The following is a 16587-nucleotide window of genomic DNA, read 5'->3' on the forward strand; positions in this document are numbered from 1 at the left end:
ATAAAACACACGATTAATATCCAATATTACTCCTGTCTCTTATACACATCTAGATGTGTATAAGAGACAGGTCTTCTGGTACTAAATCACTCCCTAAGATAAAGCTCTCGAAATTTAGTGGTTGTCCTCAATGGGCTAGTGATGTTTTCCTAGTAGAATTTATAAAAGAGTTTGAAGAATATTGTACATATTACAAAATGGTTGGCAAAGATAAATCACAAGTCCTTTTGACACACCTTGAAGGTTCGGCTTAAGAAAGAGAATTCAGGGTAGGCAAATGAATCATATATTCATAGTGTTAATTTATTTCATGGAACATGGTGGGGAAATTCTCGTAAAAGCCTCTGTATTTTGCAAATGAATCATATATTCATATTGTTGATCTATTTCATGGAACATGGCGGGAAAATTCTCGTAAAAGCCTCTGTATTTCGCTTCCAAAGGAAGAGGAAAAAGCCGCATTCAGTCAACCTTGTTGTCGGCAAAGGCCAAGTCAATGACGCGCACTGCTCGCGTAACTCTGGGTATCTACAGTATAACCAAGCATAGACATCAAGGCTTAGGCTAGGCTCACGTATGTTTAACGTAGACAACCAGCTGTCTAAGGAAATTAAAATGTCTGAGAAAAGGTTTTGATCACGTGACTAAATGACGCTCGCAGATTAGTCGGTTTATCTGTCAATCAAATCTTGTCGAGATGTTAATTGATAGGACGATATCATTGTTGAGAAATATATGTTTTTGGATGGGTTTACAACATGATGTTAAACAGCACATTAAAAAATATTTCACCTGTACAGTTAGTTAAGCACCGACTCCGAAAACTATTACACCTGTCTCTTATACACATCTAGATGTGTATAAGAGACAGCTTCATAGCTGAATGCTTCGGCCCGAGCTTTTGCAGCAGATGGAGTCTCACCGGAAGCGAGGAGACAATCAATAAATAAATGATAAAATATAAATAAAGTAAAAAGTGCCTGTAACCCAAGGCGGGGCCTTTCCTGGTGCTAACCCTCTCAGGCCGGAGGGAATTTCTCCAATATTTATCATCATCTTTAGTTACATCATATATATCATCATCTTTTATATTTATAATTGGTGAATCAATGAGAACTAAACCAATGGTAGTGAAATGGGTTTTTTTTTTTGCGTGTACCCGTTCACATGTGCTACTCCCCAGGTACATAGCAGCGACACCGTTGATAGGAACAGTAGAGCACAGCTTATTTGAACAGCTACGTTTTCATTTCTTCCAAATGTCTGAAAATACAAAAGAAAAGGAATGAAAGTTCAATGATTTGGGTCATAGAACATGTTTTAATGCCAATTTCTTGTTTAGGACAACTCAATATGGCAATAACGAATAATAATAATAATAATAATAATAATAATAATAATAATAATAATAATAATAATAATAGGCCTAATAATAATAATAATAATAGGCCTAATAATAATAATAATAATAGGCCTAATAATAATAATAATAATAACGACGGCTGCAGCGGCAACAATAATAACTGTGAGGAATTTATTGGTTTCCATAAACTAACAGGTAATTGACGTTAGAGTTTGAAGTAAATGTAAATGTGGTTTCAACCTATAGTCAATTCCGATTACCAATAATAGCAGTAACGACAACTATAACTATGACAACGATGGTGATGATGATATGTAATAATAATAATAATGAAGGTATTTTTTAAAGATAAAACAGGAAAGTTTCAAATGGTGTACGGTTCACAGCCAATCAACTGAAACACTTAAACTTCGATATAAATCATGTACACATAAGCTCCTGCCCGCCAAAGAATGCAGCCTATAGAAAACCAACAAGCCCACCATTGTCCAATCCCACAACCTCTTGTTTAACTACCTAAAGTTGAGTGAATACTTTCGGCATTTCCTGTATTAAGCTGTTGTTAAGAACGCTAACAATTAAATTCACCGCTCGATTACTATGGAACGCTAAAGGGGAAGGTTTATTCTAATACTATACATTTGCGAAATATATTTAGTGGATTTCAGTTACCGAGTGTGTTTGAACACCTAGAGTGTTTTAAATTCGAGTTGTGTGTGTTTAATTATTGCTCTTTTGGCGTTCCATCAATTATTCTAAACTTGTCCTTGTGTAGTCGGTACGCGACCCGAGTGGAGTGTCATGCAAATGCTTCGTACGGAAAAAAATCGCAGTCGGTACATGCAAAAGCACTACAGATACATTTTCTGGAAATCCCCAAATTAAAATTCAATAAACTACTGGGACTCTATAATCTGTTTTATTATCCCGGCGGAGAGCATTTATTTTTAAATACCCTAATACCTCAATTCTTTAAAGGAGGTTATATAAGTCAATGAAAAAAAAATGTAAAAAAAAAAAAAAAAAAAAAAAAAAAAATCATTAAAAAAAAAAAAAAAAAAAAAAAAAAAAAAAAATCATTTTTTTCGCTAAATTTACTGCGATGATGAGCTACGATTGATACGATTATTACAACTTGTTCCTATTTCAGCACTGTAATTATTTATCTATTTGTTTCTATATATACGTCTGCTGCTAATTAATAATAATAATAGTGTAGTTTTATATAGCGCCATATCCACCTAACATATGATGCTCAGCGCGCTTGATATGCGGACAGGAACTCTTTCTTCGCTCCTAAGGGTCCCTTCGTGTCTGTGCTACCCGGTAACCCGGTAGAAGCAAACAGGAGCTGTCTGATCAAGTACACCGGGGTATCCACCTACTTGTCTCGAATGATGTACTGGGTTCTTTATAGTGCACACGAGCCATTGTCTACGGTACACTGGGCCTACGGTTTATAGACCTTACCTGAAAAGACTTGTACCACCAGAACCCAGCGCCGATATTATGACTGAAGTAAGGTTGCAGCGCCCCTACTAACCACTCAGCCAATGCGCTGTTTGTTTCATTCAACTGAAATAAAGGAACTTTAAAGTGTACCTGGGGGAATTTGAGCCTGCAACTTCCTCTCGCTGTCAAGGCGAATATCATGCCGTTAGACTACAGAGACCTACAGAATATAGGCTACTCACAGTTTTAATCATCGTACAATCATGGAGGAAATATATTAAGATTTCCTCCATGGTACAATTAATCTACTTTACTAGGAGATAAGCTGAAAAAAGTAAACAAAAAAAAGTTCAGCCCAGATTAACTTTCAATTAGGGAAATATTCAACTTGTGTAATGTTCCCGATGACGAATTTTAGTCAGGAGTTCAAAATGTTTCTTACTCCATGCGATGTGTTAGCATTTTAGCTAAATCCTTGTGTCTAAATTTCAGCGTTATTCAAAGGGGACAATAACAAATCCCATTGGATAAATCCACCGAAGGAAATACAATCAGTCCTAAATTAACGCTTATGTCTCGGAGCATATAACAACAACATTAATTCGGATGAACGTATGCAATTTCCTCAATAAACAAACTATTTCACGGATAAAAAGCAGCGATCACTTTAAAAAAAAAATCTAAGCCAATTATATGGGATCACTTTTGAAAGTCTATGTGATGAAACGTTGATATAACCGATTACATGCTATAAGTTTCAATCCCACTATAGTAACCTACATCGCCTAAAATAATATTAGCCAAACTGGTTATAATTAAATTTCTAATAAGGAAATTATAGAGAAAGTTAACTCCTCCACCCTACTAACCCACCGCACCGGAAAATAACAACAAAAGGTAACGGATATATTAATTCTTAGCTAAACACCGAAATAATTGGCGATTAACATTAATTTGAAATATTCGTATGTGGAAATAGTTAGGCGTTACTTTTAACGTTAGAAAATGCATGTCTATATAGATCCTGATCGTTTCATGTTTTTCTCTTCCATTCTCGTTGAGAATCATTAAATGTATCTCATTGGGCTACTAATTATGTACCTGCGGTTTTTTTTTAGCCTAATATTAATATATGTCTGCATTTTTCCCAATTGATAGTCCCACTGCAAATCAAATACGGCATTAAAGGTGCACTATTGTGACTTAAATGATTGTACAGTTTCAACAATTTAAAAATAGTTAAAAATAGTATGTGGTTTTATTCTACGAAAAATAGATGGTTTCAACCTTGGATATCTCAGAAAATAAGAAAAGTACAGTATAGGCCTAGAACCATATGACACTACCACCGCAGTCTTTTTGTCAAAATGTTAGTATAGTAGGACTTAGGGCTATTCAGCCCGGCACTGCACAATACTCTCATCTGCTTTAGTGATTGCATATAAGCCACGCGTGGGGGTATAGCGTCTACGGAATAGCTCGGAAAATAAGAAAAGTATTAAGCCTATATTCATATGACCCTGCCGCCGCAGTCTTTTTGTCAAAAGTTTGGTATAGTAGCGAGGACTATTCAGTTCGACACCACACAATACTCTCATTTGCTTTAGTTATTTCATATAAGCCACGCGTGGGGGTATAGCAGCTACGGATGTATATTCAACGGACAATGTGTTTTAATTCTATTTAATTCACCTTTGGAATGTAAGTAAATGATGTTCTATGTACACAAGGGGATTGAACATTCCACATCGATTGTCAATACAATACTTAGAATGCAAATGAGATTTATAATGAGCTAAATACGCGATTCTGGATTACACGCATGCGTATTTCTAATAAGCTTCAATCCGCAAGGTAGTTTATTAAAACCCATAGTAGGCCTACCAATTTTCTATCAACTGGAATTTAAAGTTTCTGTTTTGAAAACGTTTACATAAAGTATCTTGTAGGTATCGAGCAATGGTAGGAATGCAGAAAATTAAGTTGGTATTGTTAACAAAATCGATCACATTACTTTCAATATCAGTAAAATGTCAAGTCAGGGTGCTGAATAAAATACCTTCACACCTATACAATTAACGGATATAATGCAGGAACTAATTTTGCGCAATCGGCGTTTTTCGAATGGTTTACGCAACTTTGCGCACCATAGTTTTATCGCAAACGTAAGCTCTAATTGGCCCAACTCCAGTGAATCACAAATCTTTGAATAGGGCCTATATTACAAAGAATGGCAAGGACCTAACGATGATGATATTAATATGGTTTATGAAATTGTTTGATTAATATAGCACAGTGACGTGCAAAAGTAAATGTAGGGCAACATCGGTAGGACATGTCCTTCGCTCCATAGTTTAAACACATCCAGGATTTCTGTGGCTTATTTGTGAGGTGAAAATGTATAAACACTTCAAAGACGATAAGTAGCCCTACGCCTACATTAAACATCATGTTTGCTATCATTCAAATTGCCAGCTTATAGTGCGCCCTCTGAAGCATGCATTCTAGGAATGCCAATACAATAATAGTTATTGAAGCGAATGGATATTTGAACGGGAAATACCCAAAAAATTTGTTAACGAGTTTCTTTATACTATGAACAAAAATAATACGTTAAAATGTTGAGTGCCGTATTTCCATCGTAGGGTTAGCCGACATCATGACATTATTGGGAATTATATCTGTCTCTTATACACATCTCTACGTTTTCATTTCTTCCAAATGTCTGAAAATACAAAAGAAAAGGAATGAAAGTTCAATGATTTGGGTCATAGAACATGTTTTAATGCCAATTTCTTGTTTAGGACAACTCAATATGGCAATAACGAATAATAATAATAATAATAATAATAATAATAATAATAATAATAATAATAATAATAATAGGCCTAATAATAATAATAATAATAAGACTAATAATAATAATAATAATAAATATCAATTAATAGTTTATATCTCTGGATAAAGCAGAAAACAAAAGAACTTACGTTTTAAGATTTCGACTATCACTGTAGTCTTGTTCACAATAACACACGATGGAAATTGCGTCATAGGGATTGTAACCACATTACAAAATACAAATTCAGTTACAGAAAAGAAAAAAATTGAGAGCAAGAGAATGACCCTGTAAGCTCGGAAGCTTGTTTCCATAGGGGTTCTGGTAAATTGAAAGCAAAATAACTTACACTATGTCTATAAAGAGAGACGAGCTTAAAGTTGAACGGGTACATCCCAACGCACAACAAGGTCTGAAAATATAATAAAACATAAACAAAAATTGGTACAAAATTATATTGATGAATTTGCTAGATTAAAATGTTAAAGCAATATTTGACAATTATAGTGTTTAAATGAGTTAAATTGAGCATAACCTGAAGTCATAAGACTTTCGCAATCGATCCCCATTCAAACTCAGAGTAAATCCATGATATAAAAATGATATCATTAACTGGACTGTCAAAGTATGCAGGAGATACCATAATTCGCAAGTCCTGTTTCTTTTCAAGCGCTCAGACAAGACTGTCTGCCGTGCGCTCTCAATTCGTATAATTCGTTATCAAGTTTTAAACAGGCTGCTGCTGAAAGCACGAATACCGAAAGCGAGGATATGACGAACCGGGGATAGATATGGTTTTACACAGCCATTCCTTTGTCAGTACCTATATACATATAGGCATTTAATCTATATAAGGGCTGCATATTTTTATACCATATTTCTAGAAGGTGACCCACATATCCTAGGAGGTACGCTGATATTCAGATCCCTCTAAATAAATGAAAATAATGATTTGCAATGATGTAAATTTGTAAAAGTTTAGAAAGTGCAGAATTTTTAGGTCGTGAGAAATTCCAGTGCTGTCAGAAAATTTGAACCCAGGGCCCTGGGATCGGAAGACAAGCATCTTTTACACATTGCAATACATCTCTATTGTACTTATCAAGGACGAATTGAATTGAAATTGTTGGCATGTATAGGCCTATAATGACAAAACCTGGCTTATCAATTATACTCATGAGCGCGACAATTAATAAGTATTGAATAAAATGTCAGGTACTGTCATATATCGACCAATCATCAATCTTGTTTTTTGGCGATAATAAACGAACCAAAACAAAGCCTTCTTTCTATTGGTGCACAGAGCTATTCCCACGCTTATTAATAAACTTGTTGCTATGACCAGTACACTACAGGTCTCCCACGACAGGATCTATACATACCAATATCGAAATTAGACATTCCTTGCATTAACAAATGACAGGTAAGATTTCCGTACTTAACGCCTTTGTTGTAAAAATAAATAAATAGTTTACTTTAGTCTGAAGGTTACGAGAATCTGCACCGGAGGAATTTACCAAAGATCAATCGATACACTAATCAATCAAAGTCTTTGTACCATTTTAGGTCGTCTTTTTATTACCTTTTCTTCTTTTTGTGTGTTAGCCTTCTATTTTTATTTATTCATTTATTTATTTATTCAGGTTTAAAACATCAACACATCGAATTCCAAACCAGCACCAATATCAACTACGCTAGTTTATATTTATAAGAAATTATTATGATTTTTGTATACACTGCCTTCCGTTATACTCTCTACCAATCTTTGTGTTCTTTTGTTTATTAAACAAATTAACAATTTTCATATTAGTTATAGAAATAGTTATAAATTAGACGCGATTTAATATTTTCAGTCGTTATTGACATTAAAATATTTTACGACGATATTGATCGTGGTATCACCACCATATTATCACAATAATTTAAATATTAATTTAATAACAATGATGATGAACAGATGTTGATGAAGATGATGATGAAGGTGACATTCATGATAATAATAACAATAACAACAGGCCTAATAATATCTATTATCCCATACCGTCATAATTATACAAACATGTAATTATTATTTCTCTTACCAGTTTGTTAAAGATATTCATTCCACGAGAGACCGATACCACTAACTGTAAAAAAAACCCCAGAAAAACATTGATATGGTGTTTATTTGAGGTATAATGAAATGGTGCAATGATATTTCTGTAAATAGGAACCAAACAGTATTGATGAGAAGCCAAAAGGTCCCAAATGAACACATGATGACGGTGACAGTGACGATGATTATGATGATGATGGTAATGACGCTGCATCGTTTAATATTGATTTTAATTACGGCATTCTAATGCGTCGTCTTTACATTTAATAGGCCTTACACATCAAAGATCTGTGAAGAACTGAGTACATTCACTATAGAACATTATGCACATTTAATTTAATATATACTTGCGTGGTTAAATATTGTGTAGTGGATATACCAAATCATCCCTGAAAAAAAAAGAATACAAAGGCTACGGTACAAATTTAACCAAATAACACAAACATAGACATACATGCCTTCAAATTCATTGCGCCGGTTGCAAAATTACAAAAAAGAACGAACAGACAACGAACTAATAAAGCCCCATTATTCGACCAAAAAATTATAAGGGATGGTTCTCAAAATAATATTTGAATAATCTTGGGAACTAAATATTACTCGAATTAAATTTTGTTATTTTTAACCTTTCTTTTTTTTTTTTATTTTGTTCTGTCACTCTTTGCTATCGTCTTCGTCGTCTTGATTTTTGTTTTCGATATTTCTTCCCCTATCATTTACTCTTTCTTTCACTACAAAAGCTAATACAGTGATACTTCTTGAGAAGAACGAGCGAAGCTAATGCATGTACTCGAACAAATCACCCTAGGTGTCTGGTCCAAGGTTGTAGTGCCACCGTCATAAATATATAAATAGTAAATTTATTTAAAAATAAGTGGTAATGATTGGTTATAGTGATTCAATGATGGTCAGGAAGACGGTGTTGATGACATTGAATTAATGAAGCTGTCTTACCTATAGTTATGTAAGTTGCAGCATATGATAATAGCAATTCAGAATCGCCCTTGAGTGTTGTCCTCAGGTCGGCTGTTAATGACTCAGAGCTAGGCACAACACTGGTCCTGCAAAATTAATAGAAATTGAATAAAGATAACAACAAATATGATAATGATAAGAATGATGATGAAGATGATGATGACAACGATGACGACAAGACCAATAAACAGTAATGAAATATTTTTAATGAGCTAAAAAGACTGGAATAGGCTTATCTTGCGACAGTATTATTGGTTTAAAAAAAAGGGAAAAAAAGAACTTTTCCTACCGACCTACCCATTTTTTTTATTTTCCCAAAACGTGGCCAACACAATTTTTTTTGGCCTTATGCCGAAAGGTGCGAATGGTTCTTTGATGTGCACACTAGCCTACTTTAAGTTCTTATTACCAACCGAACTTTAAGCGAGGAGGGTCTCGAACCAGCGCCGATGATTCTTGTAATACTGCTGCTGCTGATGATGATGACTATGACTATGATGATTATATTGATAATGATGATAATGATAATGGTATGACAATGATAATGATGATTTAATATCTTGATGGTTCTTTTGATGACGATGCCGGCTCCGATGACCACTGGAACGACAACAGCAGCAGCAACAACAATTTTGATAAAAATAATAATAATAATAATAACAATAAATGTGTAAGTATATAATGCGATATGCTGTGATTTATATGCACTGAAACACTCACGTGACGTCAAGAATGATGAGCGTAGCAACGATGGCAAACACGCCGTCAGAAAAATCTAAAACGAGACGATACATTTTGTAGTAAACAACATACAGTAGTACAGAACTGTTTAATTTGTATTCCAGTTGAATTTTTGTGCAACAATTAGTGTCATCGGGGTCGAATGTAGAGGGGCTAAATAGGCTATATCACTATGAAATAGTAGCCCAGTAAGTAGGCCGAAATTAAAACTGTTAGTAAGACATATCGAAGTATTAGTTTATTACTCACTTGCAATATATTATGAGAGGATCATTCCTTTAATATTTCGACCTGAATTTAATCTTAGATATTTCATTCAATTTAAAAGAAATTTAAGTATTTTAATTCTGAAAAGATCATTACAAGTGGCTCAAAACATTGGAAATGTTCAGCCTCATCTGTCCTCCTAACAAAAAATTTCGTATCCACCCCTGGTTATTGGTAAGCTTTATAAAAATAGATACAAATATTAACATTTCAAAATTTAGCGCCGTGTCCAAAGAGGGCGGTATAATGCAAATAGTTAATCTGGATGTGAAGATTTACCGTTATTGGTATTCAATTAAATTCGATTAAATCTTTGATTTCAGACAAAGGTCCATATTATTATAAATAAATTTTTAAAAAATGATCTTACTTACTATGCACGCGCTCTTTTGGGAGATGTTCCCTAATTCGTTTAGTAACTAAATATGATATACACGATTGGTACGCATGGTCAAATCCGTTAGCTGAAGATAACAAAAGAAAGGAAGCTGAATCAACATATTATATTAATTAATCATGTTTTTTTATACATCTTGAGAATAAAATATTATAGGCCTATTTTCTTAAACGTCAATTGTTAATAATGATAATTATTTGCCTAGGCCTATAATTATAGACCTACTGTATATTATTGTATTATTCACGACTTGTGGGTCGATGAGGGCAGTATTCAATATGATTGGCTTTCGTGGTTGCTGGTTCATTCATAATAATAATAACAATAATAATAATAATAATAATAATAATAACAATAATAATAATAATAATAACAATAATAATAATAATAATAATAATAATAATAATAATAATAATAATAATAATAATAATAATATATAATACGAATATTTCATTAACAAATCTGTGGGTGCGTGGGGGTGTGTGGACGATCAAATACTATAACTGATATCGTACGCCTTCGAAAACAGGAACAAATTGCAATGATGATATCACAGAGCAGTCCGCAGAACAGCATGAGAACAAGAAACGCCCATGACTGAAAAAGAAAAAAAACAAATGTGATGTTTATATAAAATATGAATAAATATACTGGTCTCCGTTTTACCTCCAAGTAAAGACTACTTTTCTGCGGCCCCGTTGGAATGCATACGGTATAATTTATCATTGTCTGTTCCCTCCAATTAAAGACTCCCTCTATTTATACACCAAAGACTATATTTTTAGTGGACCAACTGAACACTTTCCCCTGCAATTAAAGACCACTATAAAATAAATAGCGGTGCTAATACATTTTATTTCCCTATAATACATTTTTAAAATGATTTAAACATAGAAATATTAGCCAATGTATATATTACAATGTTTTTGTTTTTGTATATTAAATAACGATAATGTTAGTGGTGATGCTAGTAATATTTTAATGGGATTGGGTAAACCGAGTAAGACTTGATGTCTGGCTACCAAGAAATATTTTACTAAAGTCGGCCACTCACTGCGCCCGACCGTCGTCGGCCTACGCGATTCTATGGAGAACGCAACGACGCGCACGAAACGGATCGTTTTAATGACGATCCGTTCAGACATGAGCTGTACTGAACTTTCTGAGTAAATTGAGGGCGCATTTGCAAACGATGGCGCTTAACGAAATTTGATTGGCTAAATCTTTGACAGCCATCTTGGATGGTACACACAGCTCTGCGTATTTCGAACATCGAATACATTGCGGTTAGCGCTCTAGTATTCTTATTATACCTCTAGTATTCTTATATATATTATAGCTGAGGCTGGCTATGTTCAGACCATAGAGCTATAGATATTATTATATCTCTATGGTTAAGGCTATGTTCAGACACAACGACTTACGCTAGCGTAACGTTAATCGAGTGGTGTGAACTTGCGCGCGGCGTAGCGAACGCCAGTATTATCGCGCAATCACTGGCGTACGGTAATCCAGTAACAGACCCCAGATTAGCGTACGCCACTGATTTACGACAGTCACGCATCGGTGATTTTGAACTCAGCCAAGATTTGACCAATCAAAATAAACCTAGATGTAAACAGAAAATAAAATGCGCGAATTACGAATACGAATATTTCGCGCGAATACTTACGCTAGCGTTCATTAATCGCCCAGTCTGGACATCTCGCTAGTTACACCATGGATTAACGTACGCCTGGCGTTAGATACGCCTGGCGTATCTCACAGGTCTGAACGTAGCCTTAGGCTATGTTCAGACACAACGACTTACGCTAGCGTAACGTTAATCGAGTGGTGTGAACTTGTGCGCGGCGTAGCGAACGCCAGTATTATCGCGCAATCACTGGCGTACGGTAATCCAGCAACAGACCCCAGATTAGCGTACGCCACTGATTTACGACAGTCACGCATCGGTGATTTTGAGAAAAACCTTTGACATACTAAAACTCCGAAATACAAAATAGATAATGTCTGAAATTTTTATTGCGTTTTATTTTGCATGTGGTCAATTTTTGTGAAACTATCATACGAAAAGTTTGTGAGCTTAGTATTTTTCTTCCACGGACTAACTTCAAAATACCATTTTTGGGTAAAAACGTGTAAAATTTGTTTTTTGGTCAAATTTCGCACTACAATCCAAAATTCAGCGTGGCAACAGCCCATTCCGTGTAAGACAAGGACCGGTAATGAGAATTCACCAGTTTTCGACAATGTATCACACAAAAAGTGTTTTACCTTAGTATTTTGTTTATAAATAAAACATGGATTTTTAAATTTAGCCAAGTTTTTTGGTATGATTTGGGTCAACAAATTAACATCATCATACACATCATTCGATGGATAATTTTAATACCTTTCGTATGATACCTAGGCCCATATATTAAAATTGAATATTTTGTATGTGGTCAGTTTTCGAGAAAGTATCAGACGAAAAGGTTGATAGCTCAGTATTTTTCGTATTTATTTAATATATAATAATAATAATAATTCTGGATTTATATAACGCCTCACGTTGACACAACCTTGAGGCGCTTAACAACAACAGAGAAGAATAAAAATTAATTAAGTTCAAATGATTGGTTTGATGATTATCAATAAATGTTATTATTACAATGCTTTGGTAATAGGAATCATTTCAAGGCCTGTTACTTTCCTATTCATCCCAAATCCTTTCATTTTTCTTTCCCTTTTGCTTCTTATATCATGTATTATTAAATTTAGTCAAAAAAATCATTAAAAAATTCTAGTTTTTTTTGATAATTTTCGAATCTCATTTTAGGGTAAAAGCGTGTAAAATTTGCCATTTTTGGTCAAATTTGACCCCTTAAATTGAATATATTTTTAATATGTTATTTCTCAATAAATTCTGAGTTGAAAACAATTATTTTCATTACTATTTCAATTTGTTCCGGGATGAGTTTTTTTTGGTCGTAGATTGACTGGACTAGGATGCTTGTGTTTCAATAAATCTACATACAATGCAGCAGATAGCCCTATGCAACTATTAAACCCTTTATTATACAAATTTCAAACGCAAACTTACCGTTTCTGGGGATGCGGTAGCTACACTGATGGCTAGAATAGCACACGCTGCTTGCAATGTAAACATAATACAATATCTTACTTGAATGGTTGGCTAGTTGGATGAAGAAACAAACAGATTTATTAATTTCTTTGAGAAGGGTTCATCCATGGGTTTCACCGTCACCCAAGTTTACCAAAAGTTTTATGAAGTGCGTCTCTATGTTTAGCAATACATAAACAAATACACAAACGAAGAACTGCGTATTTGATGCATAATATATGTATCTAGGGATATTTCACTGAATTCCTGAGTATTTTAAACTCACCTTTTCAGTGGACGTTAAAAACTCCGACTCGATCATTTTAGGCCTACTGAAAGCTACAACGAGTATAAGTGCCTGTAAATATAAAATTATAAACAAACCCACGCATGAAGAAAATTAAATTAATGAAAAAAAATGTTTTCGTACTAAAATCAGGGTTTTGTTATGAGTAATCACTGTTGTCGATAAGAAACAAATGTTATCGCGAGTTAGGTCACTTGATGCTAAAATGAAGCAGACAAAATGGCAATAAGCCAAAAAGACAATACAGTAACCAAATCTACATCTACAAAAAAAAACAAAAAACAAAAAACTTATGCACTAAAATGGCAATTCAACACAAACATAATCAACTTTCCATGTTTTTTAACACAGTTTTGTTTTCACTCTGCAAAGTATAAGGAGAAAGCTGTTTTATAACATCATGATAGCTTACCAGAAGGCACTTTTTAAGGGAGGGATCTGTAACAGTAAGGTAGGAGGCGGCTATAGCGCCACCAAGCGTCAATATGCCGGTTGGTTTGTGATAGCAGTTCCATCAAAATTTACCACCTACATTCTACCATGATTCGACTAGTCACTACTAATTACATAACTGTATGTTATTGTAGTGTACAGTCCATCACGTATAGCCTCGTTTATTTTCATTTTTTTTTTTGACAAATTATCACACACACAATGTATCATGAATGTCGGAACAAAGGCCAAAAACATAATAATAATCCGCAAATCACTGTATTAAACTCACCTCAAGGATGACAATGATTAGGAAACAGCTTCCTTGGAGTACAATCGCTAAAGGTTCCATCGGAAATTCGCCTAGAAGTGTTGACTGAAACAAAACATTAAGATTGGCTTAGCGTTCTAAGATGGTAATGTTCTATGGGCAAGATGTTAAGCTCGGGGATTTGATCTTTTTGTATCAGATACTCTTATCGGATTCTTCGAATGCATGAAATAACCTTGGCAGCTTTGTTGGAGTCCCGTAGGCCGAAAGTATACTAATATTTTATGCAAAAATACAGTATTTACAACTTGGAATGCAAATACGGCAACTGCCATGATCGATTACTAGACCAAAAAAAATTGAACTGACGTGGTTCGCAAATTGGCTTCCGTTTTGAATGCCTTGATCAGTGTCTTGATACGATTAACTCGAATCTTTACTTGCAGTACTTAGCTTTATCCAGGTCCTTGTTGATGTTGATATTCGCTAGCATAAAACGACATACGCTTATCATTAATGATATAATAAGCTAGCCTATGAATCATAATCGTTGGTCTTCAAGAAGCTCCATGCTCGGAAATGAACATCTCGACTGATGAAATCACGTGATAATTTGTTCTCCACATAGTGATCCAAGTCCGAGGCACCCCTCTAAAATCCAATCAAATAAGGCGACATGTAGTAGATGACATGTCACGACGATGATTAAGAGCATCAGTATCAAAATGAAATTAGTCATCTTTTCAGAAAGTAACAAAGGCAGAAAAGTATTATGTTACGCGATTTTAATGGAGAATAAATGATGGAGTTTGATCTCAAAGAGAAAAAACTAAGCAACAATTAGTCGATACATAGAATGAAAAAATATTGGAAAACTCCATAAACTTACGAAAAACGGGACTAGACTAACAATCAGTAACATAATCTGAAAGTAATATAAACACAGGTTAATTGTGGATTAAATTTAATGATTGGGATTACAAACTTTGAGTCACTTAACCCACACTGCACTATTTTAGGAATTTCGTGATTGTACATCGTGGCTGCCAATGTTATTTTAGTGTTAATTGTAGTGCTAAGTTTGTTAATTTAAGATTTGATTTACAGTCTATACACAAGCTGTCGACAAGCTGTTGACAAGGTCGGCTTGTTTGAGACTTGAAACTTGCTTGCTTGCGCCCCATTCGACGGTCCCAAAAAACGACAGCACTAACGTACGTAAGCTTAAGTATTTGTGGGACATGTGCGCATTCCCGGCCACAAAAATAATACGTTCTGATTGGTCCATTCTTAAGGTTTACACCCCGCATGTTCATTATTAAGGCTTGGCTCACACTAGAGCTATTTATTAAACCAACGCGTTGACCAAACGTAAGCAACGCTTCTGTAGGCGTAAATGCGTTTAGGTCAACGCACTCTCTATAAGGCTGCAGCGACACACCAAATTCAGAGGATGGGAACTCAGAATTGTAGGCATAGTATTGTATGTATATAGGAATATAATGTATTAGTTAGAAGAAAGGAAAAGAAGGTCCTTACCACATTTATAACAATCACAGTATCGCCAATATTCCTCATTGTGCTGAATATTCTACAAGACCAGAATAAGATGTGATGTCAGGAGACGTTATATTAATAACATGATAATATAATAATGTGTATAGATTTTTTGCTGTCTATTCAGACGCATTCTGCCGTCACAATGCGGATACAACACTAGTACCCGACGCACGCACGTGCTATCAATGATATGTTTATTAAACGACAGGACATGATCTCCTAAGTAATAGTTTTTATAATTATAAGAAAAAATATACGTAAAAAGATAAACTATATGTTGTCTTGAGGTAATGTTTTATGTATAAATATAAGTATTAAACGGGAAAAAATAAGAATCTATACAACAGTAAGCCCTACATTGGACTACTGTACTGTCATCATTAACTTCAGACATTCTTACGCTGAGGAAAGTTTCAGGTGCTGCTGAAAATTTCGTTAAATAAATATATATGTCTGAAATTATGTCAAAGTGTCCGGCGTTTATTTTAACAACTGCAGTTTTATTATATATATATATATACATATTTATACACATATATATACATATATTCATATACATATATTCATATATATATATATATATATATATACATATATATAATGTAAGATAAATTGAGTGGAGGCGAAACAAATATATATGTCTGAAATTATGTCAAAGTGTCCGGCGTTTATTTTAACAACTGCAGTTTTATTATATATATATATATACATATTTATACACATATATATACATATATTCATATACATATATTCATATATATATATATATATATATATACATATATATA

General features: G+C 34.1%; 1 protein-coding gene across 1 annotated transcript in view; it reads right to left on the reverse strand.

The window, feature by feature from the left end:
• Window positions 1-16587, reverse strand: part of LOC117114361 (endosomal/lysosomal potassium channel TMEM175-like) — a gene marked incomplete in the record, with an annotated part of 34072 nt that overhangs the window by 6595 nt on the left and 10890 nt on the right. The window contains 13 exon segments of the mRNA XM_033258012.1: window positions 1160-1263; window positions 6001-6063; window positions 7733-7777; window positions 8098-8135; window positions 8701-8807; window positions 9442-9496; window positions 10104-10193; window positions 10642-10723; window positions 13209-13301; window positions 13516-13587; window positions 14261-14344; window positions 15129-15164; window positions 15779-15830. Of these exon segments, the coding sequence (XP_033113903.1) occupies window positions 1160-1263; window positions 6001-6063; window positions 7733-7777; window positions 8098-8135; window positions 8701-8807; window positions 9442-9496; window positions 10104-10193; window positions 10642-10723; window positions 13209-13301; window positions 13516-13587; window positions 14261-14344; window positions 15129-15164; window positions 15779-15830 (921 nt within the window).

The sequence above is a fragment of the Anneissia japonica genome, unplaced genomic scaffold (genome assembly GCF_011630105.1).
Source record: "Anneissia japonica isolate Jap-2015-1 unplaced genomic scaffold, ASM1163010v1 scaffold1231_len1163931_cov198, whole genome shotgun sequence".
NCBI classification, from domain to species: Eukaryota; Metazoa; Echinodermata; class Crinoidea; order Comatulida; family Comatulidae; genus Anneissia; species Anneissia japonica.